At 41.6% G+C, this 27,754-nt stretch overlaps 1 protein-coding gene across 2 annotated transcripts; it reads right to left on the reverse strand.

Annotated features, from left to right (window-relative positions):
* Positions 1–246: 246 nt before the first annotated feature.
* On the reverse strand, positions 247–27,754 carry spen (spen family transcriptional repressor). Of its 2 annotated transcripts, XM_068342797.1 has the most exons (15): positions 27,559–27,754; positions 23,977–24,297; positions 17,296–17,910; positions 13,829–13,986; positions 13,524–13,724; positions 13,280–13,431; positions 13,037–13,162; positions 12,812–12,925; positions 12,617–12,730; positions 12,413–12,513; positions 4,520–12,308; positions 4,044–4,388; positions 2,766–2,960; positions 2,404–2,562; positions 247–2,303 (listed from the first exon to the last, which is right to left on the reverse strand). In XM_068342797.1, exons 1-15 carry the CDS (start codon positions 27,639–27,641, stop codon positions 2,172–2,174), a joined length of 10,605 nt encoding a protein of 3,534 aa, XP_068198898.1. In that variant the 5' UTR covers positions 27,642–27,754; the 3' UTR covers positions 247–2,171. The 2 variants fall into 2 exon arrangements, with proteins under 2 accessions (XP_068198898.1, XP_068198905.1); XM_068342804.1 differs by lacking the exons at positions 247–2,303; positions 2,404–2,562; positions 2,766–2,960; ... (8 more) ...; positions 13,829–13,986; positions 17,296–17,910 and having other exon boundaries at positions 23,973–24,297.

Genomic DNA, 27,754 nt, shown 5'->3' on the forward strand with positions numbered 1-27,754 from the left:
GCTTTGGGGGATTTTAGTCATATCAACTTGAAGGCAGGACCAGCATCTCAAGGCAAAGAACTGAAGGCTCGTTTGACTTCTGGCTTGAACCTGTTATGTAGTTTAGGTAAATGTTGACATCTTCTGTCTGCTGATAGAACTGCAGATTAGAAGGAGGACGGTGATGTCTCAAGTTTCAAGATCAGGTAATGCAGATTTCAGCTTTTAACAGTCAGCACTCTATATAAAATATTTCACGTCAGTTGCTCAAAATAAATAATTTTTTTAATGCAGTTCACAAAAACACAAACCAAGAGTGATGGACCATTTAATGATCTTCATAAGTAAGTTAAACAACCATTAATTTACAGTTTAAAATGTCCTCATGGAGGAACAGCAAAAAACACTCAAAATGAAGATTGATCAAAAGACGATTTTCATATTAATAACTTTTTTAAGTTTTTTTTTTTTCATTTTCTTCTTTTTTGTTTATCAAAAATTATAAGTGCCTTCAACATAACCATAAGAGTATTCAGCTTGCAGTCATAGAAATATTTACATCACAAAACTGACAAGCATGGTTTTACTTTCAGCATCGGTTTCACATGCCTAATCTCCTGTTTCTTTCAGACTGCTTTGTTTTGTTGCACAAAACAAAAATTAGGACCCTGAAGAAAGTCAATTACAAATGGAGATGATACACAAGAGCACAGCTTAAAGAGATTGGTATTTACAGCTTGGCTGAAGAGGACAGTTAGGAGAGTGGAGACAGATGATCAACACATCCATTAGCGGCATAATGACAAGTCACATTCTTTGCCTCGATGATTTTGCTTTACCAGTAAAGATTTCAAAATAAAACACACAATATCACATCTGACAAATGACCTCAGGCTGCAGTCACGAACAAATGAGTATGACTTCCAGACAGCAGGGGGCAGTACAAGACAACAGGGAAAAGTAAAATGGGACACTGAACTAAATTCGTACAATATAATGGGTCCACAAAGTGGAGGATACAATGTCTTAATGTAAAATCACCATGGTTAAAGAACTATGATGATGACTTATACAAAAAAAGGAATCAAGTCTGGCTTCTGAGAGGCAAATTACAAAGTCACATATGAAAATAAGTTCTGATCAATTTCTGTTTACCTATGTTGAGTGCTTGCAAAAGTCATTTTGGCACACAACTAATTTTTTTTTTTAAAAATGTACACAGGTTTTACGACTGTATCCTATACAGATCATCCCCACTGTCCCATCCCTTCCTGTTCTAGAAAGAAAGACAGTAAGAAACACAGAAAGAAAGAAAAGATTGAATGATCTGTCCTGTAAAATAATTCACTTGGTTTCCCCAAACTGCTTCAGTCCTTAAATATTTATAATATTTACAGTTTCACAATTGTCAGCAATAACCTTAGGCTTAAAGAAGATGCAAAAAAATAAACAAATTAAATATTCTTTATATAGTCCCCTGTTGAGGCGTTGAGTGTAAACTGTACAACTCTGAACATTCCCTCATGAGTTCCTGGGGCAGGGAACACTTTGGAAAGAAGAGTTGAGCCCAGAACTAACAGAAGCTGGCTGATGGTGAAAGAATAAGAGCAGTATGATTGATCAGACTGAAAAGATTGATTATTTTCTAGGCAATTTTTTTTTCTTGCACAAGCATGGCTGATCACAGGAGTAATTCCATAACATGTATCATTTTATACTCGAATCTGTACAGAGTTCACAATATTTTCTTAAACATAGTGCAATGACTTCTCACATTGTTTCTTTTATCTTAAAAAAAATCACAATAGCTTTTATGAAGGTAAAAAATATTCTGTAGGAAGGTCTCAAGTCATAGCTTTATGGATGCTATGATTTAAAAAAGGTTAATGCTTAACATCTCCTTTCAAAAATGGAAAAAAAACAATGTGAAAGACAAGAAAATTGGAAATTATCAAAAAAAGAAATCCTTATTCCACCCTTCAAGTTCCTGTCCATAAGTTTTTGGAATTCCACATCACTGAGTGACTTAAGGACTTGGTGAAGTAAAGGAAGAAAAGGCGAGTGCATGCTAAATTAGATTTTGAGAAAATGTCATTAAACTCATAAATAATATGAGGCAATTCCAGTTTAAATAACTGGACAAGTCCAAAAGGGCTGGTGTTTGCTTTTTTTCAAGGAAATCATGGAGGTAATTAAACAGAGGCGATGACAATCATGAGGTGAGGGGAAATACTGGAGATGCTGTTGAGAAGATCTGGAGCCAGGCGTGAAAGGTGACTCTCAGAGAATTCACATGGCGGGAAAATCTGCACCACATAAGCTGGCTGTGAATCCAAAAAGAAACAGCATGATGAGAGGGAATAAGAAACACACATAACCTTTAAAAATAAAGATAGAACAGTTAAAATATAAATGATCACAGACCTGATTGGAGCCAGGATTGGGCACATTGATGATGCCAGCAGCCTGTTTGGCTTGTAGGTAAGTGATAAAGCCACTTTTCAAGGCTTGAGTTTGACCGAGGACATCGTCTTGGTCTCGACCACAGGGTAGCGCTAGTAGCAAACAGTAATCATTCTCCACCTAACACAAAGTAAGTATCTTTATTAGAACTGGAGCATTGAACTAGAAGTAGCATAAATGCATTATTTTTATATTAGGTTAATTGGGTTTTTAATTAACATTCATAAATTTGTAATCAAACCTCCATTTGTTAGTCTCATTAAATTAATTCAAAGGAATTTCAGAACATCCTTTCGAGAGGCGTTCAAATAGTAAATGCTCACAGTCATCCTGCGTGCCACACTGTCCAACTGGGAAGCCTCGAGCCTCATCCTCTGGACAATACGGAGAAGAGGACCTCCCTCTCGGGGTGGCAGAGAGCGTTGGGCCAACAGCGTGTTGCCAGAAACAAAGTGCAATTGAACTGCAGCCTGATCATTCTTCAGTGCCAGCAAGCCTTGCCATACAATGGGATATTTCTATTCAAAGAAGGACAAAGAAAAGAGAAGAAATTAAAATCTTGAGTCCTGTTATCATTTTTGGTATTTGCTTCAATTGTAAGTTATACAGAATCAGAGTTCATTTTACCTCAAAAAAATAGTGCATCTCTGGGATGTGCTTCAAAAAAATTTTAGGCATCCCAACATAACGTTTATGCATCCCAAAAGTAATAGCAGAGTATACGGTAGAAACCACAGACAAGGATTGAGTTTTGCCAGTAGTACAATATAAAAACTAAACAAACTGTTCATTTTAATGATAACAACGTCATTATTGTTTAAGTAAAATAAAAAGAGTATACATATTATTTTTATAAAAATGTTACAGCCTGGTAATTCTAAAAAAAGAAAAAAAAAAGATTTCACACAGTTTTTTCCACTTTTGCTTTTCACTGAATAGTTTTCTTTGCCTTTAATTTATATATTCTCCTGTGGACACTGCCCCAAGCTGAAAGAGCCTTCTCCACTCAAATTTTTTGTAAGCTGCACCCTCATTATTTTGTCCTGGGTGCTGACATTTAGTCGTTCCCCACCCATGGAAACAAGCGCTTCCATTGCGGTACAAATGTTCAGATTTTTGCTGGTTTTAACTCGGTTTCTTCTGCATCTTTATCCATACTATCCACATTTTCTTCACTAACTTTTGATTGTTTTTAGTCAAGAAAGCACTCATTGTCACGACTCGTCGCTCTCTCACTGCAGCGTGTAAAACGAGCAGACGTCTGTTGCTTTTTTGTTGATAAGGCTTTAATCACGCAGGTGAGTCTCATGACAAATAACTCGCACGAGATCAAAACATAATGGCGATTTCCGTGTTCAAAATTTAAGTGGAGACATGGATAAATTGTGAATATAGTATTTTTATTGAATGGAAGTGCATTTTTTACCAATATTATATCGCAGAAAAAAGTAGCGTACATTTTCTTAAATTGTAAGTATTTAAAACTTGCGTCCCAGGGACGCATATTGTCTGATGATCATGCGTCCTTGTCAAAAAATGTGCGTCAAAGACGCAGGGATGCACTCTAACAAGAACACTGTGGAATGACTTTGTCTTCCTACCGTCAAAAGCTGCACCATGTCGATGGAACGATATCCTGCATGTTCCAGCTTCGCATCAGGCCGTGGCTGCACAGAACCTGATGGAGGCACTGTTTGCGGGGGTGTTGGCAGGAAGGCTGGAAGGCCTTTCTGTAGAGATAGATCCGACTTGTGAGCAAGGCCCATGGGGGAAGTCATGGGAGACGGGTATGAGGGTGAGACAGTATCCCCTTGAATCCGTGAAATATGCGACAGCTCTGCAGAGGTAGTATGGCGAAGATGGGAACTCTCAACCTTGGAATCAACGCCTCCCCCATGACATTGAGCCATTTTACTCCTGTGACCGAGCTCCGGCTCTGGTGTGACCTGATTGGAGAAAAAAAAAAAATTAAAATAAAACTGTGTATATTCTTAGTGTGTTTATGAATATGACATATAGCTTGAAAATATGCATATGCTACATATTAAAATGTAATTATAAAAACATTTCACAAGACCTGTGGAGATGCAATGCCCTGGTTCGCCACACTGTGCCCAGATGAAGTATGTCCTGGAAACTGGGATGGGAAGCCTCTCATGTCCCGGTATACTGGAAATGAGCCTCCACTTCCTGGATGTATCAGCTGAACCCCATGAGGATGAGGAGACACCATAACGGGACTAGATGCATGGACTCCCCTGATTCTGCTCTCACTGGTGGGGGGATGAATCAGCTTTGCCTCTGGTGGTTTAAGAGGTTCTTTTGCAGAGAGGTCTATGCTCTTCCCAACTATAGGACTCTTTGAAGGCACAGAGATGTTGCTTGATGTTGCTCCAGTCTCCAAGGTGCGTGACTGTCTTGCCTCTACGGCAGCCTGCTCTCCCAGTTGCTGGTGCATGAGGATACGCTGGTGCATGTCTCTGTACTGGTCCATGCGTAAGCTTGGGCGAAGACCCCTGTGATCACTGTGGATCATCATTACATCTGACTGAAGCTGTTGTACTGAAGATCTGCTAAGGGCTTGGTTAAATTGTCTCGGGTCTCCTTCGCTTACACTGCTGCCACTACCTCTCGATACTGACACTTGAGGATTAGAATGAGACTGCAGTACAATATCTCTGATTACATTAGGTTGTGGCGTGTTGGAGCACTGTGTCGACCCTTGGTGAGAAGACAAGGAGTCCCCTCGCCTCCCGTAGTTAATCCCAGACATTGGTGGGGTGTTCATTCTGGCTTCGTGAGCTATCGACTGAGTGACGCTGTGAGGTTGAATTATGACAGAAGACTGTTCTGAATGTGGATGATGCATATTAGAATGATATGGAGACATTGGTGGCATGCCATGACCGAGTACAACAGAAGTGCCTCTTGGAGAACTGCTTGGAGGACAGGATTTGACATACGGTGACGGAGAGTGAACAGCTGTTTGTGGAGACTGGGGTTCCTGCTTTAGGTGTAGAGCTGACCGATCAGTGGGGATCCCAGGGCTTGGGCTCATACGAGTTCCAGACAGTGTTGGGTGATGTGGACTCAAGATTGGGCTTAAGTTAGGTTGTTGACTAGCTTTGCTAATTTCTATCTTTTTAGGTAGCGATTCTGTCAGTGTTCTTTTGCTGTGCTGCTGTATCACAGCTTGGTTATACATCAACACTTGAGGAGAACTGACTGGCTGTTGGAACATCTTTACGACACCACCCTGGGATGCTGTGTGATATGGAGCTTCAGATTTGTCACACCCAAGATTTTCCTGCTTTGTAGAGGAAATGACAGGCTGAGAGTTGTATGACTGGGCTGGCAGGAGGACCCCTGGGTGTCCATATGACGTAGGACTTGGAGCTACTTTAGGGGTAGGCGACCGAGATGATGTGATCAGTGGTTCTTGCTTTACTGAAGACTTGGACACAGATTGTTGAAACTCTATATCACCAGCACTGGCTTGAGGAATTTGACTAATCTTGGCTCTCATCCTGTGAGGTCCTTCGGTTTTCTGACCAGAATAACTAAGAACAACTACACCCTCTGATGTATTGACCCTCAGACCAGAACTGGAGCCTGCACTATAGGGAGTGGTTTCAAGAACAGAGCTGCTTCTAGTCCCATCTTCTACAATATCCATGCCTTGGTAGCGATTATTCTCATTGGGATTTGATCTAAATTTCTTTGTAACAGATAGACCAATGTTTCGGTTGCTCAGTGAAATGCGTGGAGTTTCTTCTGTATCATAAGGCATTGGAATTCGGCTTATTACTGAGGTAGTAGGAGAAATAACTGTATGCTGGGTTTTCTCACCACAGTTTTGTTGTGACTCCGAGAGTGGAAAGGGTTTGTGGTGTGTGGACTGTGGGGTTAAAGTTGGTCTGTCTTCTGAATGTAACTGTCTTGAACCCATTATATCAGACAGATTTTCATTCTCTGACATCCGTGAGGAATCTGACATTGCAGATGTCATAATAGTGGTAGGTATAGAGTTGCTGTTTGAGGCAGATACATATTTAGGTTCCATTAGTATTTTCCTTAATGTACTAGAACTAGGGTCAATATCTGAAGCCTTGGTGTCAGGAGGCATTGGGGGATTTGCTGAAGTGGTTCCAAGTGTAGTTAATCCTGGTGTAGAAGGGGTTACTACTGTCACATGGCATGAAGAGGCAACGTAGATTCTACTTTCTTCAGTTCTAGGAGACCAGTCTGGTGAAAGTGGCATTTTGGATGGTCGCAGCAGAGGCAAACTGAACTGGGATACAGGCTGTAGACAGGAAGGAGCGGGGGAAAGACTAGGAGTAGTTGGCTCTGGTGCTGGAGGATGCTTTTTGCTGGGGTTGCTTGTACCCAAATGGAAGGCAGATTCTTTGGGGACAGGCTGTTCAACTTCAGGATGCTCAGCCTCCTTGGGTGTGTCTACAGTTATAGCACTTGTAACATCACGCCTACAAGTTGCAACGGCAGTAACCACAGAGGCTGCTGTAGATGCTCCAGCTGTAACAGTAACTGCTTTTGAGTTAACAGTTTCTGGGTCTTCTGGGATCGACTCTGGTAGCTTCACTGGAGAAGGCTCCAGTGGTGAAACTTCAAAATTATCCCCTTTCTTGGCAGCTGCACCTTTACGATATCTCAGCTTCTTTGGGGTTTTGGCTCTAACTTTACCAGTTTTCTTGGGTGTTTGAAGGAGAGGATTATCCTCAGCTGTCTTAGACTCCACCGATAACCCCTTTGAGTTGTGTGTCAGAGGTCCATCATCTGAATCACCTGCTAGAATACTGTTAATAATCACATGTGTTTCAGGTTCCATAATCTCGTTGGAAGAGGATGATATCACAGAGTCAGGGGTAGGAATGAGAGCGGTGTATGGAGGAGGCCCTGTGAAACCATCTACATCGGCACACAGTTCTTCAGCTGTAATGGAATCAATAGCAGCTGCAAGCTCAGTTTCACTTGCAGGATTAGCTCGTTTCTCCTCCTCAACCTGAACTTCTGGCTCTACTATAACAGGAGGTGATGTAGTTGGTCGACTTGAAGGTGGTTCCTTATATGACCGAGGTAGTTGCTCAACTGTAAGTTTAGCGATATTTTCAACTGCCTGTTCCAGCTCCATCTGTCGTGCTAAGAGAGCAGCTGGATCGACAGGGAGTTCAGGTTCTGATGAAGTCTCTTCCCTTTCCTGTGCACTGACTTCTTTTGACTGTTTTGGAAAGCCAGCAGTGTTTGATTCCTCACTGTCTTGGACAATTACACTGGTTTTTGTAATAACTGGAGCTTGAAATGGCTCAGAATCATCTTCTGAACGAAGTAAACCTTTTACATCATCCACACTAACACGGATCTCGAGATTTTTCAAAGTGTGAGATTTATCTTCAGTAACCTGTTTGGCATTTCTTTTCAGCCTTGGCATTTTTACTTTAATAGTCTTCTCAGGCTGTCTCCTCTCAAATGAGCTGATGTCTACTTTCTCAGGATTTCCATCGGTAGATTTCTTTCCACCCGTTTCTTTTGTGTCTTTTTCCTTTCTGTGAAAGGATGAACTTGTGTTTTCTGCCTTTTCAGATAACTTGCCAAGCAGTTCTGAGTCAGATTTAAGCTTGAGCTCAGACTCATCTGGAATTATCGGATCAGCTTGAGTTGGCACTGTAGCACTCACAGACTGTTTGTCTATTCTACCTCCTTTCTTGTTTCCCAGAGCAGATAAAGTCAATTGTTGTGGTTGAACTTTCTGTGTGCGAGGTGAACGCCATCCCTCGGAGGGTTTCACAATCTCTACAGGAGTTGGGGTCTCTTTGAAATCTGGCTCTTCTTCCACAATTTTCTGCTGGTCCTCCTTTATTGGTGATACATCCTCAGCTCGTTTGACACCTCTTTTGGGCGGCCGGCCTCGCCTTGCAATAGTGGGTGGAACCTGAACATCCTGCTGTACCGATTCTTTGTCTGTACTACGTTTGCGCATTGAGCGCGATGACTCCACCATCTCTTTACCCGTCTGGTCATCATCATGGAGTGTGGCGTAGACTGACCTTACATTCCTGCGACGGGTTCTCCCATGGATCAAGCTTGACTCAAGGTTTTGCTCAGAATCCGATGCATGAACTGGGGACTTCGATGAATTTTTGGACTCTGATAGTGCTTTTGGTACCTCTGCTCGAGGAGACGAGGCCCTTTTGAGTTTCTCTCTGTCAATCCTTTCACTCTTTCGTGTTGCAGGTTTATCGGTGCCAGAATTTTGGGAAGGTTCTGCTGTGTGTAATACTGATAGGGTTTTGACCCTTTTACTCTTCGGTTGTCTGCGGTTTGGTAATTGTTTTACTTGAGGCTCTAGCTCTGGCATACAGACTTCATTGTCCATCTCGTTTTTTTGAGATTCTTCTGAGTGTTTTGTTTCCTGATTTTCAATTTTACATTCTGTCTTAATTTCAGATTTTTCTTCAATCTTTGGATAGTCTGAGTAAGTGAATTCTGTCATCTCTCTCTCAAAACCACTCAGGGAACCACCGGGAGTGGGAGGGTTATCTTCCACAAGAGGACTATGGTCCACAACCAATATATCCTTAATCTTCACTTTGGGTTCAGTTACCTCTATTTTTGTTTCTATCTCATTTTCAGGCTCTGGAAGGACAAATGGAGGGGTTATGGTTATTTTAGGAGCAAGTGGTTTGCAGTCTTCCACAGGACGAGAAGGAGGCGGGGACACTTCAGGAACTGGCTCTATTTTTTCTTCTTTAATAAATGACAAATTATCTGATGGTTGAATTAAAGGTTCTCTCTTTTCTGGTGGAGACATTTCTTTAGGGGAAGGAACTAATGCAAGGGTCAGCATGGTTAATGGGGGGCTAGGTAATTTGTCTTCAACTTTTGCTGCCGGCTCTCCTTCTTTATCAAACAGAACATTTTCACTGCTTTGGACTTCATCTCTTTTACTGGCCACCACAATTAAATCGTTGTCAGTATCAAGTGGAGGATTATCCTTGTCCCTTTGTTGTTGAAGTTCCAAAAACCTACTGTGGAAAAGAACTATGGGCTCTTGTGGGATGTCACCTATTCCACATTCCAGCTGTACTTCAGTAGCTCCAGGCTTGGTAAAGGGCTTTCCAACTCCAGTTTCTAAATCTTGGTATTTACGTTCAACATGCTGCAAACGCCGGGAATCCTGTTCGAAGATTGAGCTGTGGAGGAATCGAGAGGCAAACAGGTCTTGTCGTTCTTGGTCTTTCGGCTTAAGCTCCTCTTTCTTGTCATGCACCTTTTCATCAGAGTCAGTACGAATTTTTTTCTTTTTCATATACCAAGAAGGAATGGGTCGCGGTGCTAGCTTCACCTTGTCTTTATCTGAACAGCTGTGGGAGATTGGAAAGCGTGAGGGAAGAAAGGACCAATTATCTTCCCTGGAGGAATACAGTGTCTTGGCTCTTTCAAGGAGGGCTTTAGTGTCAGGAGTTATAGTTTTATCCAGAGCAAAAGAATAAAACTTATTCTTTTCCAAAGAGCCAGAAAGCTTCATGTCTGTCATCCTCTCATCACGTTCCCTTAGAATATATGACAATGAACTATTGGACTTTAGAGACACGTCTTTGTTTTCTCCATCATCATCAGAATCAGATTGGACTTCACCGGGTTCCAAATCCTGGCCAAGGCGTTTACTGATATTTTCACGCTTCGCGATATTACTTGGGAAAGTCATTTCCACCCTAAACGAATTAGACTTAATCTGTTTTTCCCAACGTTTTATTAATTCTTCACTACATTCATGCAAGTTTGTCTTCATCTTTGGGAGCTCAGTGTCAGGAGACTGAAAATTTGAGGCTGTCAAACCCAGACTCTGTTTTAGCATCTCTGCATGGGAAAATTTGTCATCTGTTGCAGATTTTCTTTCTTTGTTTGTAATAGATATGGAAATCTGAGAGGCTTCATCATCTTCATTTGCAGAAAAGTGACCATGACCTGTTGTAGATATACTCTGATAGGTGTCCTCATTCAACTTCTGGAAATTGCGCTGTCTTTTTTCAGAGACAATTTCATAATCATAATTCTCCAATTTCTTTCTTTTACAGGTCGATAATTCATGATTTGGCAAATCCTGTGAAGGTTTTCCAAAATCATGCACAATGAGATCCTTTTCCATGTCACAAGTTTCATTACTTGATGATTTCTCAAACTTGGCTAACTTGTCAGGATTATCAAACTTGGATCGGAGCCATTGGTTCTCCTCCACTTGTTTTGGTAAGTTATAATGGTCAATGTGCACAAAGTGTTCATCGCCATCATCTGAATTTCTACCCTTGCCTCTGTCTTGTTCACTTTCAGACAAAAAGAGTTTCTGGTGTTCTTTTAATTCATCTAAGTCAAGACCGCAATCATCTGAAATCTTCATGAGACTGGAGCTGTCACTTTTTGAGCCTTCAAAATCCATTTTCAGATAGGGAGAGTTCATCTGATCTGTAGAATCTTCAGCCATGTCACCTATCTGGGACTGTCGGTCCTGAGACAGGCCCAATGAGTTGCTTTCACAGTCCCTTCCATCTTTTGGACTGCTAATTGAAATCATTCTAATAAATTTATCTTTGTGGTGCTCTTTTTTATGAATTCCTTTAATCAAAAGGCTCTTATCCAAATCTGCCTCCTTAGCATTGTTCCATAGTTTGTAAAGTCCAGGTCTAACGAGCTCTTCTTCACTAGTTCTTTTCTGTCGATCAATTTTCCCAGAGTCTTCAAAACGCCTTTTCCTTGCAGCTAAACGGTCCATATCCACAGAAACACCACTGTCAAATCCCATTTCAGATTTTACAAGTTTTTTAGATTTGATTTTACAATCCTTCTCATTAACCTCGACTAAACTGTGTAAATGTTTGTCTCTGGGTACCTTTCCATGCTTAACATCACTTTTTAACAACTCAGAGCGGAATGTTGGACTTCTCTGGCCAGCTGAAGGTGATACCAATCTAGGACTGTCACTCTCACCTCTCTGTATTTGTTTTTCTTGAACAGAATTCCCAATCAATTTTCCTTCTTTTTCTTTAACACGAGTCAACTGCACAACACAAGGTAGTAGGTCTAATCGCCCTTTGCTTGAACTTTCCTTAGGAATTTTACTGTTTTTACTTCGAAGGACAGACTCAGGGCTAAGATCTCTTTCAGATTCAGGTTCCGTCTCACACGGCTGGATGATTGGTGATGCAACTTTAAGTTTCTTAAGTTTTTGTTTCTCACTTTTATCCTTATCCCCACGATCTTTACGTCCAGCGCGCTTCTCTTTTTCAACGATACTGCCTCTTTCGACTTCAAAGACTCTATCCTTTTCAAGTTTGTCAATTTTATTATATCGTTCAGTACGAGCCTTTTCAAGTTTTTCAAATCTGGGTGGGGAGATTGAACTGCAGCTACCACTTCTTTCCGAAGATCGGCAACAAATACGACGGTCTGAATCACTTGGTATCCTCTCAGACAATGAAGGAGATGCAGTAGGGCTAGCAGGACGACGAGTGATGTGAGAGGGGCTTAGGCTGCACTCAATGGTCCTCCTCCCATGATCACGTCCACGATCTGTCTCAAAGCGTTCCCTTTCTCTTTCACGTTCCCGTTGCAAATAGCTGTATTTGCGAATGTCCTGCTCATACGGGTCAGCTCTATATTCTCGATACTCCCTGGGGTCTTCAAAATATTGTGGATCATAGTAGTCTCCTTGATATGGGTCCCAGTCAGTGTAGAACTCCCGACTTCGGCCAGGGTATTTACGTCGGGGATCTTCACTATATGTTCCTGGTGTTCGTACATTTTCATAATATTGTCTTTCCGCTTGAAATTCATATTGAGTTCGTCGTTCATCCCTGCCAAGCAATAAAGAAAAAAAAGAAATATAAAATAATACATCAATAATCTTAGGTTGAATGTGAAAGTAAATAAGTATTCCCTAATTACAAACTACCCACACCTTCTTTCAGAGAGAATATCATAAAAGTCCCGAATATCCTGTCCAGATGCCTGCATCGAACGATAGAATGCCATCTGGCTTTCCTGATTGGCAAAGTCCACCTGGTGAAAAAAAAAGCAAATAAAAGGGTTAATTTACATTATATGTTGTAAAGACTTAATATCACAGGGAAAAATATTAGAACAAATCCTTTGTTTCAATTACCTTGATTTTACTACCCCCTATCTTCCAACCCTTTGTGTCTTTAACAGCAGCTTGTGCATATTCAATGTTGTTATACAGGATAAGGGCCATTCCTTTCATTCTATCGAATACAACCTGCGGAAGAAAGAGGAAAACAGAGTACCAAGCCAGAAAACAAACAATGGAAGACTATGAGAGCAATAAATAAAGACTTACCTTAACAACATGTCCATAGCGGCAGAAGTGACGAGTAAGAAACTGTTCAGTTGTGTTTGATGCTAATCCATCCAACCAAACACATGTTGTAGGCATACTCTTTCCAAAGCCCAGCTGAAGAAGGAAAGGTAAAAACAGCCATTGTTTTTATTTAACGTCAAACAACAAGAGTTATAGCTGTGAGACAGAAAAAAATGTAGTGTGGAGCAAGTTTATAATTTTCACCTTTAACCTGTTGTTGCCCAGGTACTCGCCATCCATTTTCTTTATGGCCTTACAGACACTGGCAATGTCACAGTATTGTAGAAAGGCATACTGTGGAGCTCCATTCACCTTTTTAATGTCAATATCCTTTTGGAAATAATAAAACAGAAATATGCCACATATTAAAAGAGATATCTAGGGATTAAATATGAAGCAGAAAAACATCTTGATTCTCAACTACTTAATATTCCAACATTAACCTACCACTATTTCTCCAAAGCGCTGAAATATGTTCAGCAGGTCATGGTAAGTGGTGGTCTTCTCCAGGTTCCCTATGAATAATGTCCGTGTGGCCTTTGGATGAAACTCGTCTATCCTCTCATCCAAAGGTCGAAACTCGTTCTCACTTTCTGTCTCTGGAAAATACAGTAAGTGCTTATTGGCAACTCGTGTGATTCGCCAACAATTCCGTTTCTTTCTGTAATAAACTTAAACGATCAGAACATACCAGGGCCACTCCAGGCTGTGACATCAATCTGCATTCCAAAAAAAAGCTTCCCCTTTGATGCTCCAAGGGCTTTCTCCTGATCTTCTTGCTGGCGAAAAAAGACAAGCCCATAGCGTTCCTCAGAAGCTCCATGGATTTGAACTGATGTAACCTTTCCATGTTTCTTGAATTCATGGAACAAACCATCTTTCAGACTTGTATCTGCAGTAAAGGGATCAGATGTTTTATAATGAACTGCTTTTAGATTTGAGATACGTACAGGAATATAAGGCACCACAATTTCTGCCAAACCATAAACAACTAACCTGTAGAGCGCACAGGAAGATTTTGAACCTTGATGCCAAAGCTTTTACGAGGTTCGTCCTTGTCAAGGGAGCTTAAAGGAAGTGCTGAGGGAGCAGGAACCGCGGCGGATTGAACTGAACGTGCTGGGGATTCATCACTGGAGCTACTGCTGGAACCACTGCAACAAGAGGAAGATCGACATGCTGTTGCAAGCTTGACGGTTTTATCTCTACATTATTTTATGTTGAAGTACCTGGTTACTGCCTTTACCTTTCAAAACAATATTTAAAAATTTGTTAAATATTATCACCTGAAACAAATGCTCAATTGTATCTACCTGCATATTGTTACTAAATCCTAAAATAAATTACAAAAAAACTGGTAAAAATGCACTAAAAGAAATAAGGAAGGAGAATTTCATTACATATTGCACAAAATGGGCAATGAATTCAGTCTAAATAAAGAGTTTATTAGGATTAATTACAAAAAAACTGGTTAAAACGTGCTAAAAGAAATAATGAAGGATAATTTCATTACATATTGCACGAAATGGGCAATAAGCTCAGTCTAAATAAAGAGTTTATTAGGATTAAAGATTGTGCAAAACATTGTACAGGTGCTTATGTTTCCTCTTCAAAAGCCACACATCCCTTGGCTGAAGAGGCGGAAACATCCCTTTCTCTGAGATTCCTTTTTCTAGATTCATCGAGATGCCAGGAGAAAAGATAGATGTGAATGTTGGTAGCCAATTCCCTGATGCCCTGTACACCTTTTGTCTCAAACCATTCCCATGCCTGTCTCAGTTTCCTCGGCCCTCTGCTGTTTGTTTCCTTCTCACTTTCTCCTCCTGTGCTCAGACACTCCCGGAAGTGCGACTGATGGAGCGTGGCCTGTGGGAGTGGGCAAGCAGCCAGCACTGGCCAGAAATTTCCAGTTCCAACTGGATCTCACGGAGGGGGGGGAGCCATTGCCCATACACAGAGGTAGGCGATGAAAAAAATACACCAACTGTCTCTTCGAATTCCTCTCATAGCACTTCCACATCAAACCACATGTGTCGCTACATGTGGGTAAGAGCCTTGGACTCTGCTGCATCCAAAGGTGATGCAGTAAAGCAAAACATCAAATAACTGGAGACAGGTGAGCTGAACGTCTGCAATGGAATAAATCCCATGGATAGACCTATTGATATTTCAATTGCATTTGATTATCCAAATATTTGGTTGTGTGCATTTTGTGCAGAATTTCAACAAAAACAACCCGAATGCAAAAGGCAGCATGAACCCACAAATCCTGCTCATTCAAAATCTGTCATTGCAGTAGCTACATGCAACAAGACAATCACTAATAACCCTGCGACAATAACATATAGAAATGTACACAGTTAACACTTCCTCAGAGGTTTGTGCACATATTTACATGTAATTTGGTTCTCCCACAGGATGGGTGTATGTTGATGTTGAAAATGTTGAAAAGATGAAAATTTAATTAAATACATTAAATGTCTAAAATAAATCAATAAGACTATAACATTTCAATGACTTAGTACTGACACATTACATTATATTTAAAAAAGTGATCCCTTGTTACTCGCAGTTAATGCTTTCCAGGAACCACCAGCAAAAAATGAAATTCCGCGATATAGCGATGAACTATTTATTTTATTCTTCTTCTTCTCCTCCTTTCGGCTTTTCCCTTCAGGGGTCGCTACAGCGAATCAGTTGCTTCCATCTAACCCTGTCCTTTGCATCCTCTTCTCTCACACCAACTACCTTCATGTCCTCTTTCACTACATCCATAAACCTCCTCTTTGGTCTTCCTCTAGGCCTCCTGCCTGGCAGTTCATAACTCAGCATCCTTCTACCAATATATTCACTATCTCCCCTCTGGACATGTCCAAACCATCTCAGTCTGGTCTTTCTGACTTTATCTCCAAAACCTCTAACATGTGCTGTCCCTCTGATATACTCATTCCTGAACCTATCCATCCTGGTCACTCCCAGAGAGAACCTCAGCATCTTCATCTCTGCTACCTCCAGCTCTGTCTCCTGTCTTTTCTTCAGTGACACTGTCTCTAGACCAAACAACATCGCTGGTCTCACCACAGTTTTGTACACCTTTCCATTCATTTTAGCTAAAAACTCTTCTATTACACATCACACCTGACACTTTCCTCCACCCGTTCCATCCTGCCTGTACACGCTTCTTCACCTCTTTTCCACACTCTCCATTGCTCTGGACTGTTGACCCTAAGTACTTAAAATCCTCCACCTTATTGATCTCTTCTCCCTGTAACCTCACTCTTCCACTTGGGTCCCTCTCATTCACACCCATGTACTCTGTCTTACTGTGGCTAACCTTCATTCTTCTCTTTTCTAGGACAAACTTCCTCTCTAGCTTCTCCTCCACCTGTTCCCTGCTCTTGCTACAGATCACAACGTCATCTGCAAACATCATAGTCCATGGAGATTCCTGTCTAACTTCGTCTGTCAGCTTGTCTGTCACTATAGAACAAGAAGGGGCTCGGAGGTGTTATTTATAATTTACAGTGATTTAAACGTCTTTGAACCCTCCCCACACTGATATCAAACCACCTTCTACTGGATTACCTTATCACACACTCTGATTGACTGTTTAAATGACTTTTGTGTCTCACAGAAGCGCGTTGCATTCTGAGACTCACGGAATGTGCTTACGGTGTCACGTGACTACCTACTAAAAATTCGCGATGAGGTGAAGTTGTGCGTGCTGATGCACGAATGCGCGAGGGATTACTGTATAGGATGAAAGTGATTTGAATCTTGAAGCTCAGGTTTAAGAAAGTGTCGTATTTTTTATATACATACACATACATACATGTGTGGACATACAAATATACATACTGAATACCTACATATATGATTTTAATGATTTAAATGTCTGCATGGGTTCTCCGGCTTCTTCCCACCTCCAAAAACATGTGCGTCAGGTTAATTAGCCATTCCAAATTTTCCATAGGAGTGAGTGTGTGTGTGCGCGTGTTTGTATTTCTCTGTGTAGCTCCGCAGTGCACTGGCGTCGCGCCCGGAGTTTGCCCTGCCTCACGCCGGGCTCCAGCTCCCCGTGACCCGCGCAAGCAGATGAAGCGGTCAAGAAAATGAATGATTGAATAATATATATGTATATATTTACTACAAAATTAAAGAGGAAATAAAATGTTCAAAGAACAGGAATGGAAATATTATAGAGTATGTATATTTATATATACATACACACGGACACATAATTAACGCTGGACTCCCTAAAAACAGATTCCTTTACATAAGAAAAAAGCGAGGTGTATCTCCAACAAGTTGTCTCTAATACTAATAAATATGAGTTATTTGTTCCAGAATTCATTGAGCAGATTTGTTTCTCAAAATCATCTTTTTAACACCAGTTTAGTGTTAAAATGCACAAAGACATCCACACACACAGGGACAGACATAAACTCGGTCGTTTTGCTTACCTGCCACTCGTGCTGCTGCTGGTGCTGCTGACTGAATCGGAGCTGGAGGAGCGGCTCCGAGATCTCGACCCACTGTGAGAGCGTGGAGGACGGGCAGCCTGACTTGCCAGTCTCTGAGGGGAGGGATTCCGTGAATGTGTTGAGTGGGGAGACCGGCTACGACTGTGGTGGTACGGCCGCTCCCCACGCCGGCCTCTGTCCTCTCGGTACAGGTCCCTGTGAACCACACTGGCCAAAGTAAAGGGTTCCCTTGCACGAGACTCATAGCGAGGCTCTGGGGTCTCAAAGCGACAGGGGCTCCTGCTGTGGGACTGATAGAAGCCCACCCCGCTGGATGCAGACCCTCCACCTCCTCCCGTCGTGGCCACTCCTGAGCCACCTGTTCCCGTGTTGCCAGCAACAGCGCTAACAATGGTTCCAACGACTCCTGATGACACCGTGGTGCCGCCCACACTAGAGGTACCAGACCCGCTCCCAGCTGTGCTTAGAGTCCTGTCTCTGGCATCACGATAGTAGTCTGTTTCATAGTGCCGCTGGCGCTCGAAGCTACTACCAGGACGCTCATGATGTCCATAGGCACTGTGATCGTACGCCCTGTCTCGACTTTCAGTCGTCCTAGCATATGGGAAGAGAGAAAAAAAAATATATTGTTACATTTAAACATATAAGAAAGCAGTTAGCATCAGATAGTGAACAAACAAGATTGCCAGCGTCTGGTGGGCTTTCCTTAATGAGACACATGGAAAGAGGGAGCTCTTTGTTTCCAGAAGGTTAGTTATCAACATCTACAAAGAGAAGTATTTTACTTCCTACAGACTGAACTATGTGGGATTTTAAAATGTTGAACTGGTCTTGCATGTTTTCTCAACTCCAATTTTGTCTTGGAGATCAAAAGTATGCGAACCTCCCTACAACCATCCTTCTCCAGCAAAGCAAATGCTGATTTGTTTTGCTATCTTTTACACTCAAGCTTTAAACTTATTTTGTTTCCAAATCTATTTGCAGGTGACTCTTTGTGCAAGACATTCATTAAGACATGTTTACAAAACATAAATTTGTATCTTTTTACAAAATTTAATTGCAGAATGTGGCAGACTTTCATAAGGGTTTATGCGGGACACATGTCTTAATACACTATGAATTTGTTCTCCTCTGTTGGTTTTTGAGGTGTTTTGTGATATATTTCTGAGGATTAGTTGAAGGTTTTTGGAGGTGACTCCTGACAAGACTTTGTATTCATGTCACACAATTTTGACACCACTGACTTTCCTCAAAGCACATTTTACAAAGATGCACATTAGAGACAGTGCTAAAAGGAACATTCTGTCCACAGCAGAACTCCTCTCACTGAATAAATCATTCAGAATGTAATATAGTAAAAGAACTGCTCTGCCATTCCGGCACTGATATTACCTAACTTACTGTAATGAGTGAGACAGGACAGCAATTACCACTTTTTGAACTCCGATCATATTGTAGTCAGCAAAGTAACTCTAATGCACCAACACACAATGGAGCCCATCCAATACAATTAACCTTTATTAAACGTGTACTTTAAATAAGTAACAAAGTATATATTTAGTTTGACTGTGAATTTCTCCACTGTGGAACGAATAAAGGAATATCTTATCTCATACAAAGACACAAATTTATATTCCTTAGATGTATAGATATGTAAATGTAGATATGTAAGTAAGGAAGGTAGTGTAAGAGACTTATTTTCTATTTAACAAAGCTACTTCTGATCTTAAAATTTTTTTTTTAATATTATTGGTGTCAAACACTAAAAAATGTTATTAAGAAAAAATGCATTGTATCAAAATGCCTACAATATCGCAGCTGGGTAGATTTCAAAATGGAAAGCATTAAGACAATGTCACATTCAACCAAAAATCACAATGGCTCAGAAAATCACACTGTGTACATCTTGTTGGACTGACATCCTCTGACTAAAACATCCTTTAGTTGGAATCTGGGCAGAAACAAAATTCCCTGCTTCCTGATCAAGGGACTTTTCCACACACTTTATTCTAAACTACTCCCTTCGCAATTGTCCATTTTCTGTCCTAAAAGTCATAAACTTCAAATTCAGTTTCATGTAAATATTTTTTTTTATAACTACAGTAAAACAAGTATACAATCAACTTCAGAATCTCAAGGAAACATTGTCATGCAGACTTTTCACTTGACTTAAACATTTTTTTTTTGGTAGAACAAATTAGAAGACCGTGCAGATCAGTGTTTCCACAAAAAAAATTCTATTAGTTGCTTTGGATGACATGAGAAACTGTATACCAGTTCAGGTAGATGGTTTTTTAGAGGATTCCCAAATTTTTTTAGGCAAGTTAAAGCCAGCATCTGAAACAAAATGCCATATGTGACATTCATAGCTGAAATGCGCTGCCTGTCTCTGAGCCTCAGCATTAAAGACCAGCTAACCCGGCTAACATGAGATGCTGGCGGGAGGCTGTTATCATGGGACAAACATGTTACTCTGCATCAGTGATGGTCTGTATTCTCCTGGCAGACATTTGGGTAAATGATCCATGAGATGACTTTTTTTTAAAAATGTCTACCCTGACCTTTACACTGGACAAAAGATGGGTTATGCATATTCAAGCTGGCATTTCACTGGCACACCATCTTAAAGGTAATTACAAGGAATTTGTTCCCGAGACCTAACCCTCAGTGACAAATACTAAACCTTTTGTCCAATTGATCCATTTGAAATATTTATCATTTACTATTGTTCTTTTTTTTTAAATTATTTCAAATGAAGAAAACGTTGAGCTCACACCTACAGAATTACAATGCTGGATCTATGGACGGGTTTGAGGGAATAGCCTGCATAATTATCTGATGGTAAGTAATCTGGATACTCTTTGATGTGTGCAACCTGACTAAATTTGTCAATGTTTAACATCTGACAAAAACCTAACCTCTGATCACTAACACTGTTTTATATCATAAAAGTCTTCTTGTGCGGTTCCACTGCAGACTAACACCACAGGGCCCCAGAATAAAGAGCTGTGAGAATCTACTAGACGCTGAGGATGAATGTGTTTGGGACAGTAGCGCTATGACTGTATTTTACACTGCTATGCATAAAGCACAGTGGGTCAGTGCGAATTCTGTTCCAGCTTATTTGATTTAATCATCTTGTGCAGGACTCATGAATCATCTATGGCACAATGATGTCTACTGTGAAAGTGATGGATTACCTCGACCCCCAGATGCTCTCCAAAATGTTAATTTGCTGGCACAGGCTCGCTGCTCAATGGATAGCCTTCCATTTCACTTTGCACAAATCGGGCTCTACATTATTCATAGGGCTTAAAAATAATTCAGTTGGACTTTTTTGGCTGCGTTTCCATCAGTGCTTGATTATTAGTCTGCTCTGGTGCATGCTAAGCACATCAACCGATTTGGTATTACGTGAAGAGCATAATTATGAGAATGCATTTCAGCAATGTGCCCAAAAGGCATCATGTGTGGTTGCTCAGTTATGTGGTAAAATACATGCATGTCAAATTGATTAACATTCTACATCTACTGTCAATAGTTTATTCAAAATTGCATCTCAGTCATGCAAACTAATTGTTGACTGTGCAGCTTCCCACTGACCTAGCACAAACAATAAGGCATGACGTGATGGCTTTACGTAACGGCATTTGTATAATAGTGATGTGGTACATTTTCTGGATATGAAAAACTTTCACATAACAAATCAAGGTAATCCATCAAAACTCCTGTAAACTCTGTACTTCCATGACTCCATCTTGTTTTTTTAATTTACAACTCTGTCTGCAACAGTCTCAGACAACCAGGAATTTAAAAGCCACAGATTCCATGGTGGAAATGGTAGAAAAAAATCTCTGGTGGTTGAATTTCTTCAGTCTCATAGCAATCATCAGTATATTGGCCAGTCCGTGATGACAGCTCTAACATCTCAACAGCAAATGACGATGGTCAATGCTCTCATTATACCTAATACTACAAAAATAAATTAAAAGAAATTATATCTCAGTTGTTTCAGTTATAAAGAATTAATTTCAGATAACTCCGATAAAAACAAACTGAATATATTCTAAAATGGGAACTGTAAGGCAGGAGAAAAAGATTCTACAACTGACATTAACATTATTTAGTTCAGATTTTACCACACATTTTAAATGCCATAGATCGTGTAGTCATTCAAGAAATATTAACAGACGGAAAACTAAGGTTTGATAAAACGCTTAGACAGTAATTCAATTCTTTATAACTTATCTGATAATGATTAATGAACTAATCATGCCAACAAAAAATGTTTAATCCTGACTTTGGCCAATTTTCAATGAAATTAAATCTAGGGCATCATATTTAAACAACGATATCAATCTGTCTGGTTTTTCAGACACTGGAAAATAATTTGGGCACACTAATTTAGTATTTTTTGAGTCTTTGTGTAGTACAGCTGTTACATCATGGTTTACAATTTTTATTTTTATCTTTGTTTACTGCAAATTATTCCTAATGCAGCACATTAATAAAAAAATTATGAGTGACAACTCATGGTTTATAGGGAGCTTTTAAGAAAGTGTTATACATATATTATTGATTCCATGGTCAAAATAACAGCCAAAAACTGAATCTACTCGTCATTGGGAGAGCCAGGGACGAGGCTGAGGGGGAGGTCAGGTCAGGGAACAGAAAGGAAAACACGGTAATGTATAGATCGCTGCATATAAAAACACAGGCAGTAATAACATGTAAAAACACGTAGCAGCTACATCAGTTAGTGGGGAAACGGTGAGAGACAGGGGATCAAACTAGGGGGTTAGAGAAGACAGCTAGAATACACAGGGCAGGACATACCAACCTTTTGAGAGAGTGGTAACTTGACCTATAATTCCAAATACAATCTAGGGAGACAAAACTTTGTGAGCAGAAAAAAGGGCAAAAATGTTGAGTGGAGGAGAAAAAAAACTGAAGCAAAATTGTTTGTATTGCAAAACATATTCCTTCTTTTCCGGTCAAGAGGCCTCACGATGAACTGGATGGTCCGTTATGATTAAAATGATGAAAACAACCATGGACTTGTACGGATCCAAGTTGGGATGTTTTGCACGCAGGAAAATGTCAGTTCGAGTTTATATACCTATCCACAACAAGACGGTGGAAAACAAACTGGCTGCACTTGAGTCCATTAAAATAAATAGATGGTATCCTGGAGTGGGTCTTCAGTAGGCGGTGCACCATCAATGTCCAACAGCAATGACGGAAGTAGTGAAAAAATGAAGTCAGACATCTTTGCTTGTGAAGTCCTGCTCATTCCATTTTGATCGTATACAGTAGTAAAGTAGTCCGGTTCCTCCAGCAGAACGATGGCTGTCAGGTCAGGTAATTTAGGAATAAAGGAAAGTTCTCTTAACAGTAATCCAGACTCTTGATTATGTTAGTATTCACTCCCAGGGCCAAGACCAGTTTTGAGGCTAATGGATTGTTCGTGTCAGTAGTCAACCTCTTTTTCAAGCAGCGGAACCTGCATCTCACCCAAGCCAGACTGGATTCAATGAGAAAAGCATTATTTCTTAGGTGCAGCATATTTCTCTGCCATTGTATCCAAGGTTTAGTTACAGTTCCACATTCAGGAAGCAAGCAGGTAATCCAAAGGCAGGAGACATGTGGGTATCTCAAACGGTAACTTTCCAGTCTCAATTTCCAGCATTCTTCTTTCAATTGTACGATCCAAACATTGTCTGCGTTGGTCCTCGTCAGAGCTGTCTCAGTCATTGAAAAGTGAAAAAATAATCTCCACAAAAATAAGGCAGAAAAACAGTCACTTGCTCACTTGTTTTTGCTGTCTCTGCTCAGATGCATCACCAGCAGAGGTCTCCCAGAACTGATTTTGTAATGCCCTGATTTTAGATATAATCCCAATATAAAACAACAAAAAATAAAATAAAAAAATATAAAAGACAGCAACCCATACCTTTAGCATGATATCATATCCTGAAGGTGTCTGACCAATGTTAATCCAACAGAGGGGAATAAATATCCTGAGTAGGTTATCCTGGTAACTCCAGCCCATGACAGACGTGAACACCTCAGTGAGGTGTCCACAGTAACTGAGAACCACATTAGACTAATCCAAATGGTGTCTTTTAAACATATAATGTGTGCTCTTGGCTGTTTTGTTACATGAGGAAGAGGCCGCCGTCAATCCACAGAGCAGGGCACGTAACTCCAGATTAGGGGAATCCCAGGGATGGCTGCTGGACCACTCTCTCTGTTTCCCTCTCTCTCTCTCCAGCAATCTCCAATAATCCTGGGAAATTTTTACGATATCCAATCTTTGCCCCGTACTTTCCACAATGATATATCCACCTCATGTTTAATCTCACAAAGATTCTCCTCAACAGCCATTAAACTACTGAACATGAATTTGAGTGACTGATACACGTACATCTACTTACATGCTCTCCTTGAGGAATATTTCATTGTCTAACTGCAAGGATGAGTCAGGAGCGCTGACAGGTGGGCACCTGTTAGACTGACTTCTGGAGCATGAACTCGTTTTCTCATCCCATACCCCCCAAAACAAGTGAATGAATAGATGGTGGGAAGATGCTTGCAGGTATGGTGTTTACCAAAAAAACCATGGTTCCCCCTGCCTTCAGAGAAACTTTGTCCACTTACCCGTCTTGTCTGCGTTCATAGCGTCCATCTCTGGTGTGGAGCGACGTGGGGGGTCCATACATGGCGCCCCCTGCCGCCCTCGTGAACCCTGATACATCCCGGGCACGAGACCCTAGGGACAGACTATCGTCCAGCCCCCGGGCCGCACTAGGAATTGGTCCTGGTTCATTGTAATCAGTGCGCAGGTCTCTGTCCCCCATCTTATTGATAGCATTATGAGCCTTTTGAGCACTTTTAATGTCCACAAAATCCACAAAAGCTGCGACTCCACCTTCTGATCCCCGCTTGGGCAGAACCTTGACACTCTCCACACGTCCATATCTAAAGAGAAAACAAAGAAAAAAACTAGTTGAACAAGACTGGCATTCACGCACCTCTGCAGCACCAACATACAGAATAATCAAACATATTAAAAACCTACAGGATATGCCTGTAAAACTGTGGGCCACTACTCAAAACCATATAATCATTGATACCCGTTGCTAGTAGTTGTGTGCTTCCATAAAGCACTTGAATAAAAATTGCCGTCTATATTAGTTTTTTTTTTGTTAAGCATTGTCTGGATTGTTCTGTGTTCCTGCAACACACTACTGAGTATTCTATCACTGCTAACTCTGCAGAACCAGGGGGAGTGGAGCCTATGCTGGCTAACATTGGGCAAGAAGCAGGGTACACCCTGGACAGGTCGCCAGGTCATCACAGAGAGACTGGAACTGGGAGACTAACAACCAATGGTACCTGCAGATCATTTAGAAACTCATATTCTACTATTTGATTTTTTGGGGAGAGTGGAGGACTTTGAAATAAATTAGACAAGCAAGAGGGGAAGGCACGCCACACACAGAGGCCTCGGGTCGGGATTTAAACCAACAGCTTTCTTGTTGCGAGGTGACAGTATCAACCGTCACAATATATCACACCCACGCCATACATGGATATAGTTAAATACCATAAATGCGCTTAATTTTTTGGGGGTGATTGTTTCCAAAATGGGGCATTTTTTTAAAATCCCAAATCTGAAGATGCTATGAAGGGTTTAAAAAAACAAAACTCAACATCTGCTAATCTATCCAGTGCTTCACTAACACGTCACTGTTTCCAAACCAACCCATCCACTAGTAGCTATTAGATGTGGATTTATGCATTATTATGGAGGATGAGGCGAACCTGGTGTGTCGTGTTATTCTACTGACAAGAAAATGAACAAAAACATGTAGACACACAACACCCTTCTTAGCATGAATAATTCCCAAATTACATCTTTTAATGTTGCATAGAGCTCAGTTCATTTTGTCAGTTTTGTGTGTGTGTGTGTGTGTGTGTGTGTGTGTGTGTGTGTGTGTGTGTGTGTGTGTGTGTGTGTGTGTGTGTGTGTGTGTGTGTGTGTGTGTGTGTGTGTGTGTGTGTGTGTGTGTGTGTGTACCTCAGGAAGGTGGTGGGGGGTAAACTGGCTTAGCTACGCTTATGGTACTTTCTTACAGCAGCAACTGGACATCAAGCGTTTTCACAATACATGTTACTAAATGCAATGAATATATTTATATATTTTCCATAACAACCACCTTTTTTTGGGGGTGAAAGACTGTGAGCTGAGAGAGTATCAAAGGTGATGAGACGTTTCCTGATTCACTGTGGGTTTTTGTCACCATTAGTCACAAATTATTTGCACAACTGTTCATTTCATCATCCCAAATTCAGGATAGGAGTGTTGGTTTGTTTTCCAGCTGAAGGTGTCCACTGGTAAAAACACACATCATCCTAGTCTGGGGGTCACAAAGCCTTCACATCTCCATGTGCCCCCCCCTCTCTCTCTCCTTCCCTCACCCCCTCCTAATTTCTCTGTTAGTCAGACACAGTAGGGGTGTCCATACATTTATTATCATGCCAGATCCAAACATTGAACAACCTCAGACGCCATTTTAGAGAAGCTGTTCACACTGCTTACTCATTCTGCCGTCCCCCATCTTCAATGACTTCTAACACACACACACACACACACACACACACACACACACACACACACACACACACATCGGGCAGTCACACACCTGCACGTTCTCACCACCACCTCCGGGTTTACGCTGCAGCCGCCGACAGATTCTCCACGGTTATAGCAATAAAATGCCTCCAGATCACCGTGTACCAAACAGAAGTATAGAGTGTGTGTGTGTGTGTGTGTGTGTGCGTGTGCGTGTGCGCGTGATCGCCGCGGGTTCTGCAGCGAGGCTGCATGAATCACACACCAACACATTTGTTGTTCACTCGCTCGCATCCACGAACTCAACCCCAGACCAGCGAATCGCCGACTAAAAGCATCCATTTAAAAACACACATACAAACATTCGTGCATCGAGGCACGCTGAGAAAAAGACACAAAAAAATCATGCTTTTTCGCTTTCAAATTCGTCCTTTATGATTTCTGTTGCTTATTTTAGCAGCTGCCGTCCGATATGGCGACGCCTACACAGGACAGAAGACGGACTGGATCCCAGCACACACGGACGAGAGGCGGACTGCGATTTCCTTGACAGTGGAGACGAGTGAGGCGACGGCACTCAGACGAGCGTGAGAGCCGCACATGCGTCCATATTCATATTTACTCCTCTGTCACGGGAGGAAAACAAAGAGATACAAGTCCCACGCGTTGTGCAAAGGTTCGATCTGGAGCTCCATTTTTCAATTTAAACACGTTTTATGTGCGATTTCCCCTTAAAGCCGCAGCCTGTGTGAAGGCAGCCTCCGTGGATCGATACAGTAACTACGCGCGTCTATTTTTTTGCGTCCCTGCTTTGCACACAATGTAAACACGAGCAGTGACATGAACACGGAGCACCGAGCTCAGCGATCACAGCCCAAGGCTGCTGCCGTGTTTGCAGCGTGGATGGAGGGAAGTGACACCGATCGGGGTTCCGTCAATTCTGTCAGATTTGGGAGGAGAAAAAAAAAACAAAAAAACAAAATCTGCTTCAGGAAAGTCATCTGCAGAGGGGAACGAGTTATGACCACTGGAAGCGGCAATAAAATCATGGAGAGTCAAGTGAAAACGCTGGGGCACCACACACACACACACACACACACACACACACACACACACACACTCCAATCTGTCTGGCAGAGATGCAGAACTACGAGCTTCTCACTGCTAGCAGCTCGACAGGTAGCTGAAGTTTGTTTACACTGGCTATCTGCTGTTAGCATCTGAGCTACACACGTTTGTCTTCACGTCAGCAGCCTTAAAGGCAGGGTTGTAACAGCACTGGGGATCGTTACCTGGTGGTACTGTGCGAACACACAATACTACAACAACTAAAGTTGAATTCTAGCCCGCAAGTTGGGAACCGCGTCCGAACGCTCAGCCATATGTCCGCCAGCGGGGCGGCTGGTTCCCGGCAGCTCCGGTGCTGCTAGCGGGACGCTGACAGCACCGCTGCCGAACGGGACTCCGCTAAACGGGGAGTCCCTCCTGCCTCATCCCGGCTTCACCCACAAAGCAGACACAACACAGAGATGCTGCCCGTGCTCCCGCCGTTACCCCTCGGATTACCCGTCAGTCGTGTCGGTCCCTCGGGTCCGGTTACTCACCGCTTGAAGTGCTCAATGATTTTCTCCTCTCGTACATTTTCGGGTAAATTTCCCACCCATAAATGTCTGGTTTCCCGGACCATACTGTGTGCTCCGGCTCCCCGATCATGCAGATGAGTTCGCTGTGCCAGTTACTTCCCATGCAAAACAAAAACAGGTTTGCAAAATAAATCCCGGAGCAGAAGAGGCAGGGTGC

Source organism: Antennarius striatus, chromosome 2 (assembly GCF_040054535.1).
Source record: "Antennarius striatus isolate MH-2024 chromosome 2, ASM4005453v1, whole genome shotgun sequence".
Classification (NCBI taxonomy): domain Eukaryota; kingdom Metazoa; phylum Chordata; class Actinopteri; order Lophiiformes; family Antennariidae; genus Antennarius; species Antennarius striatus.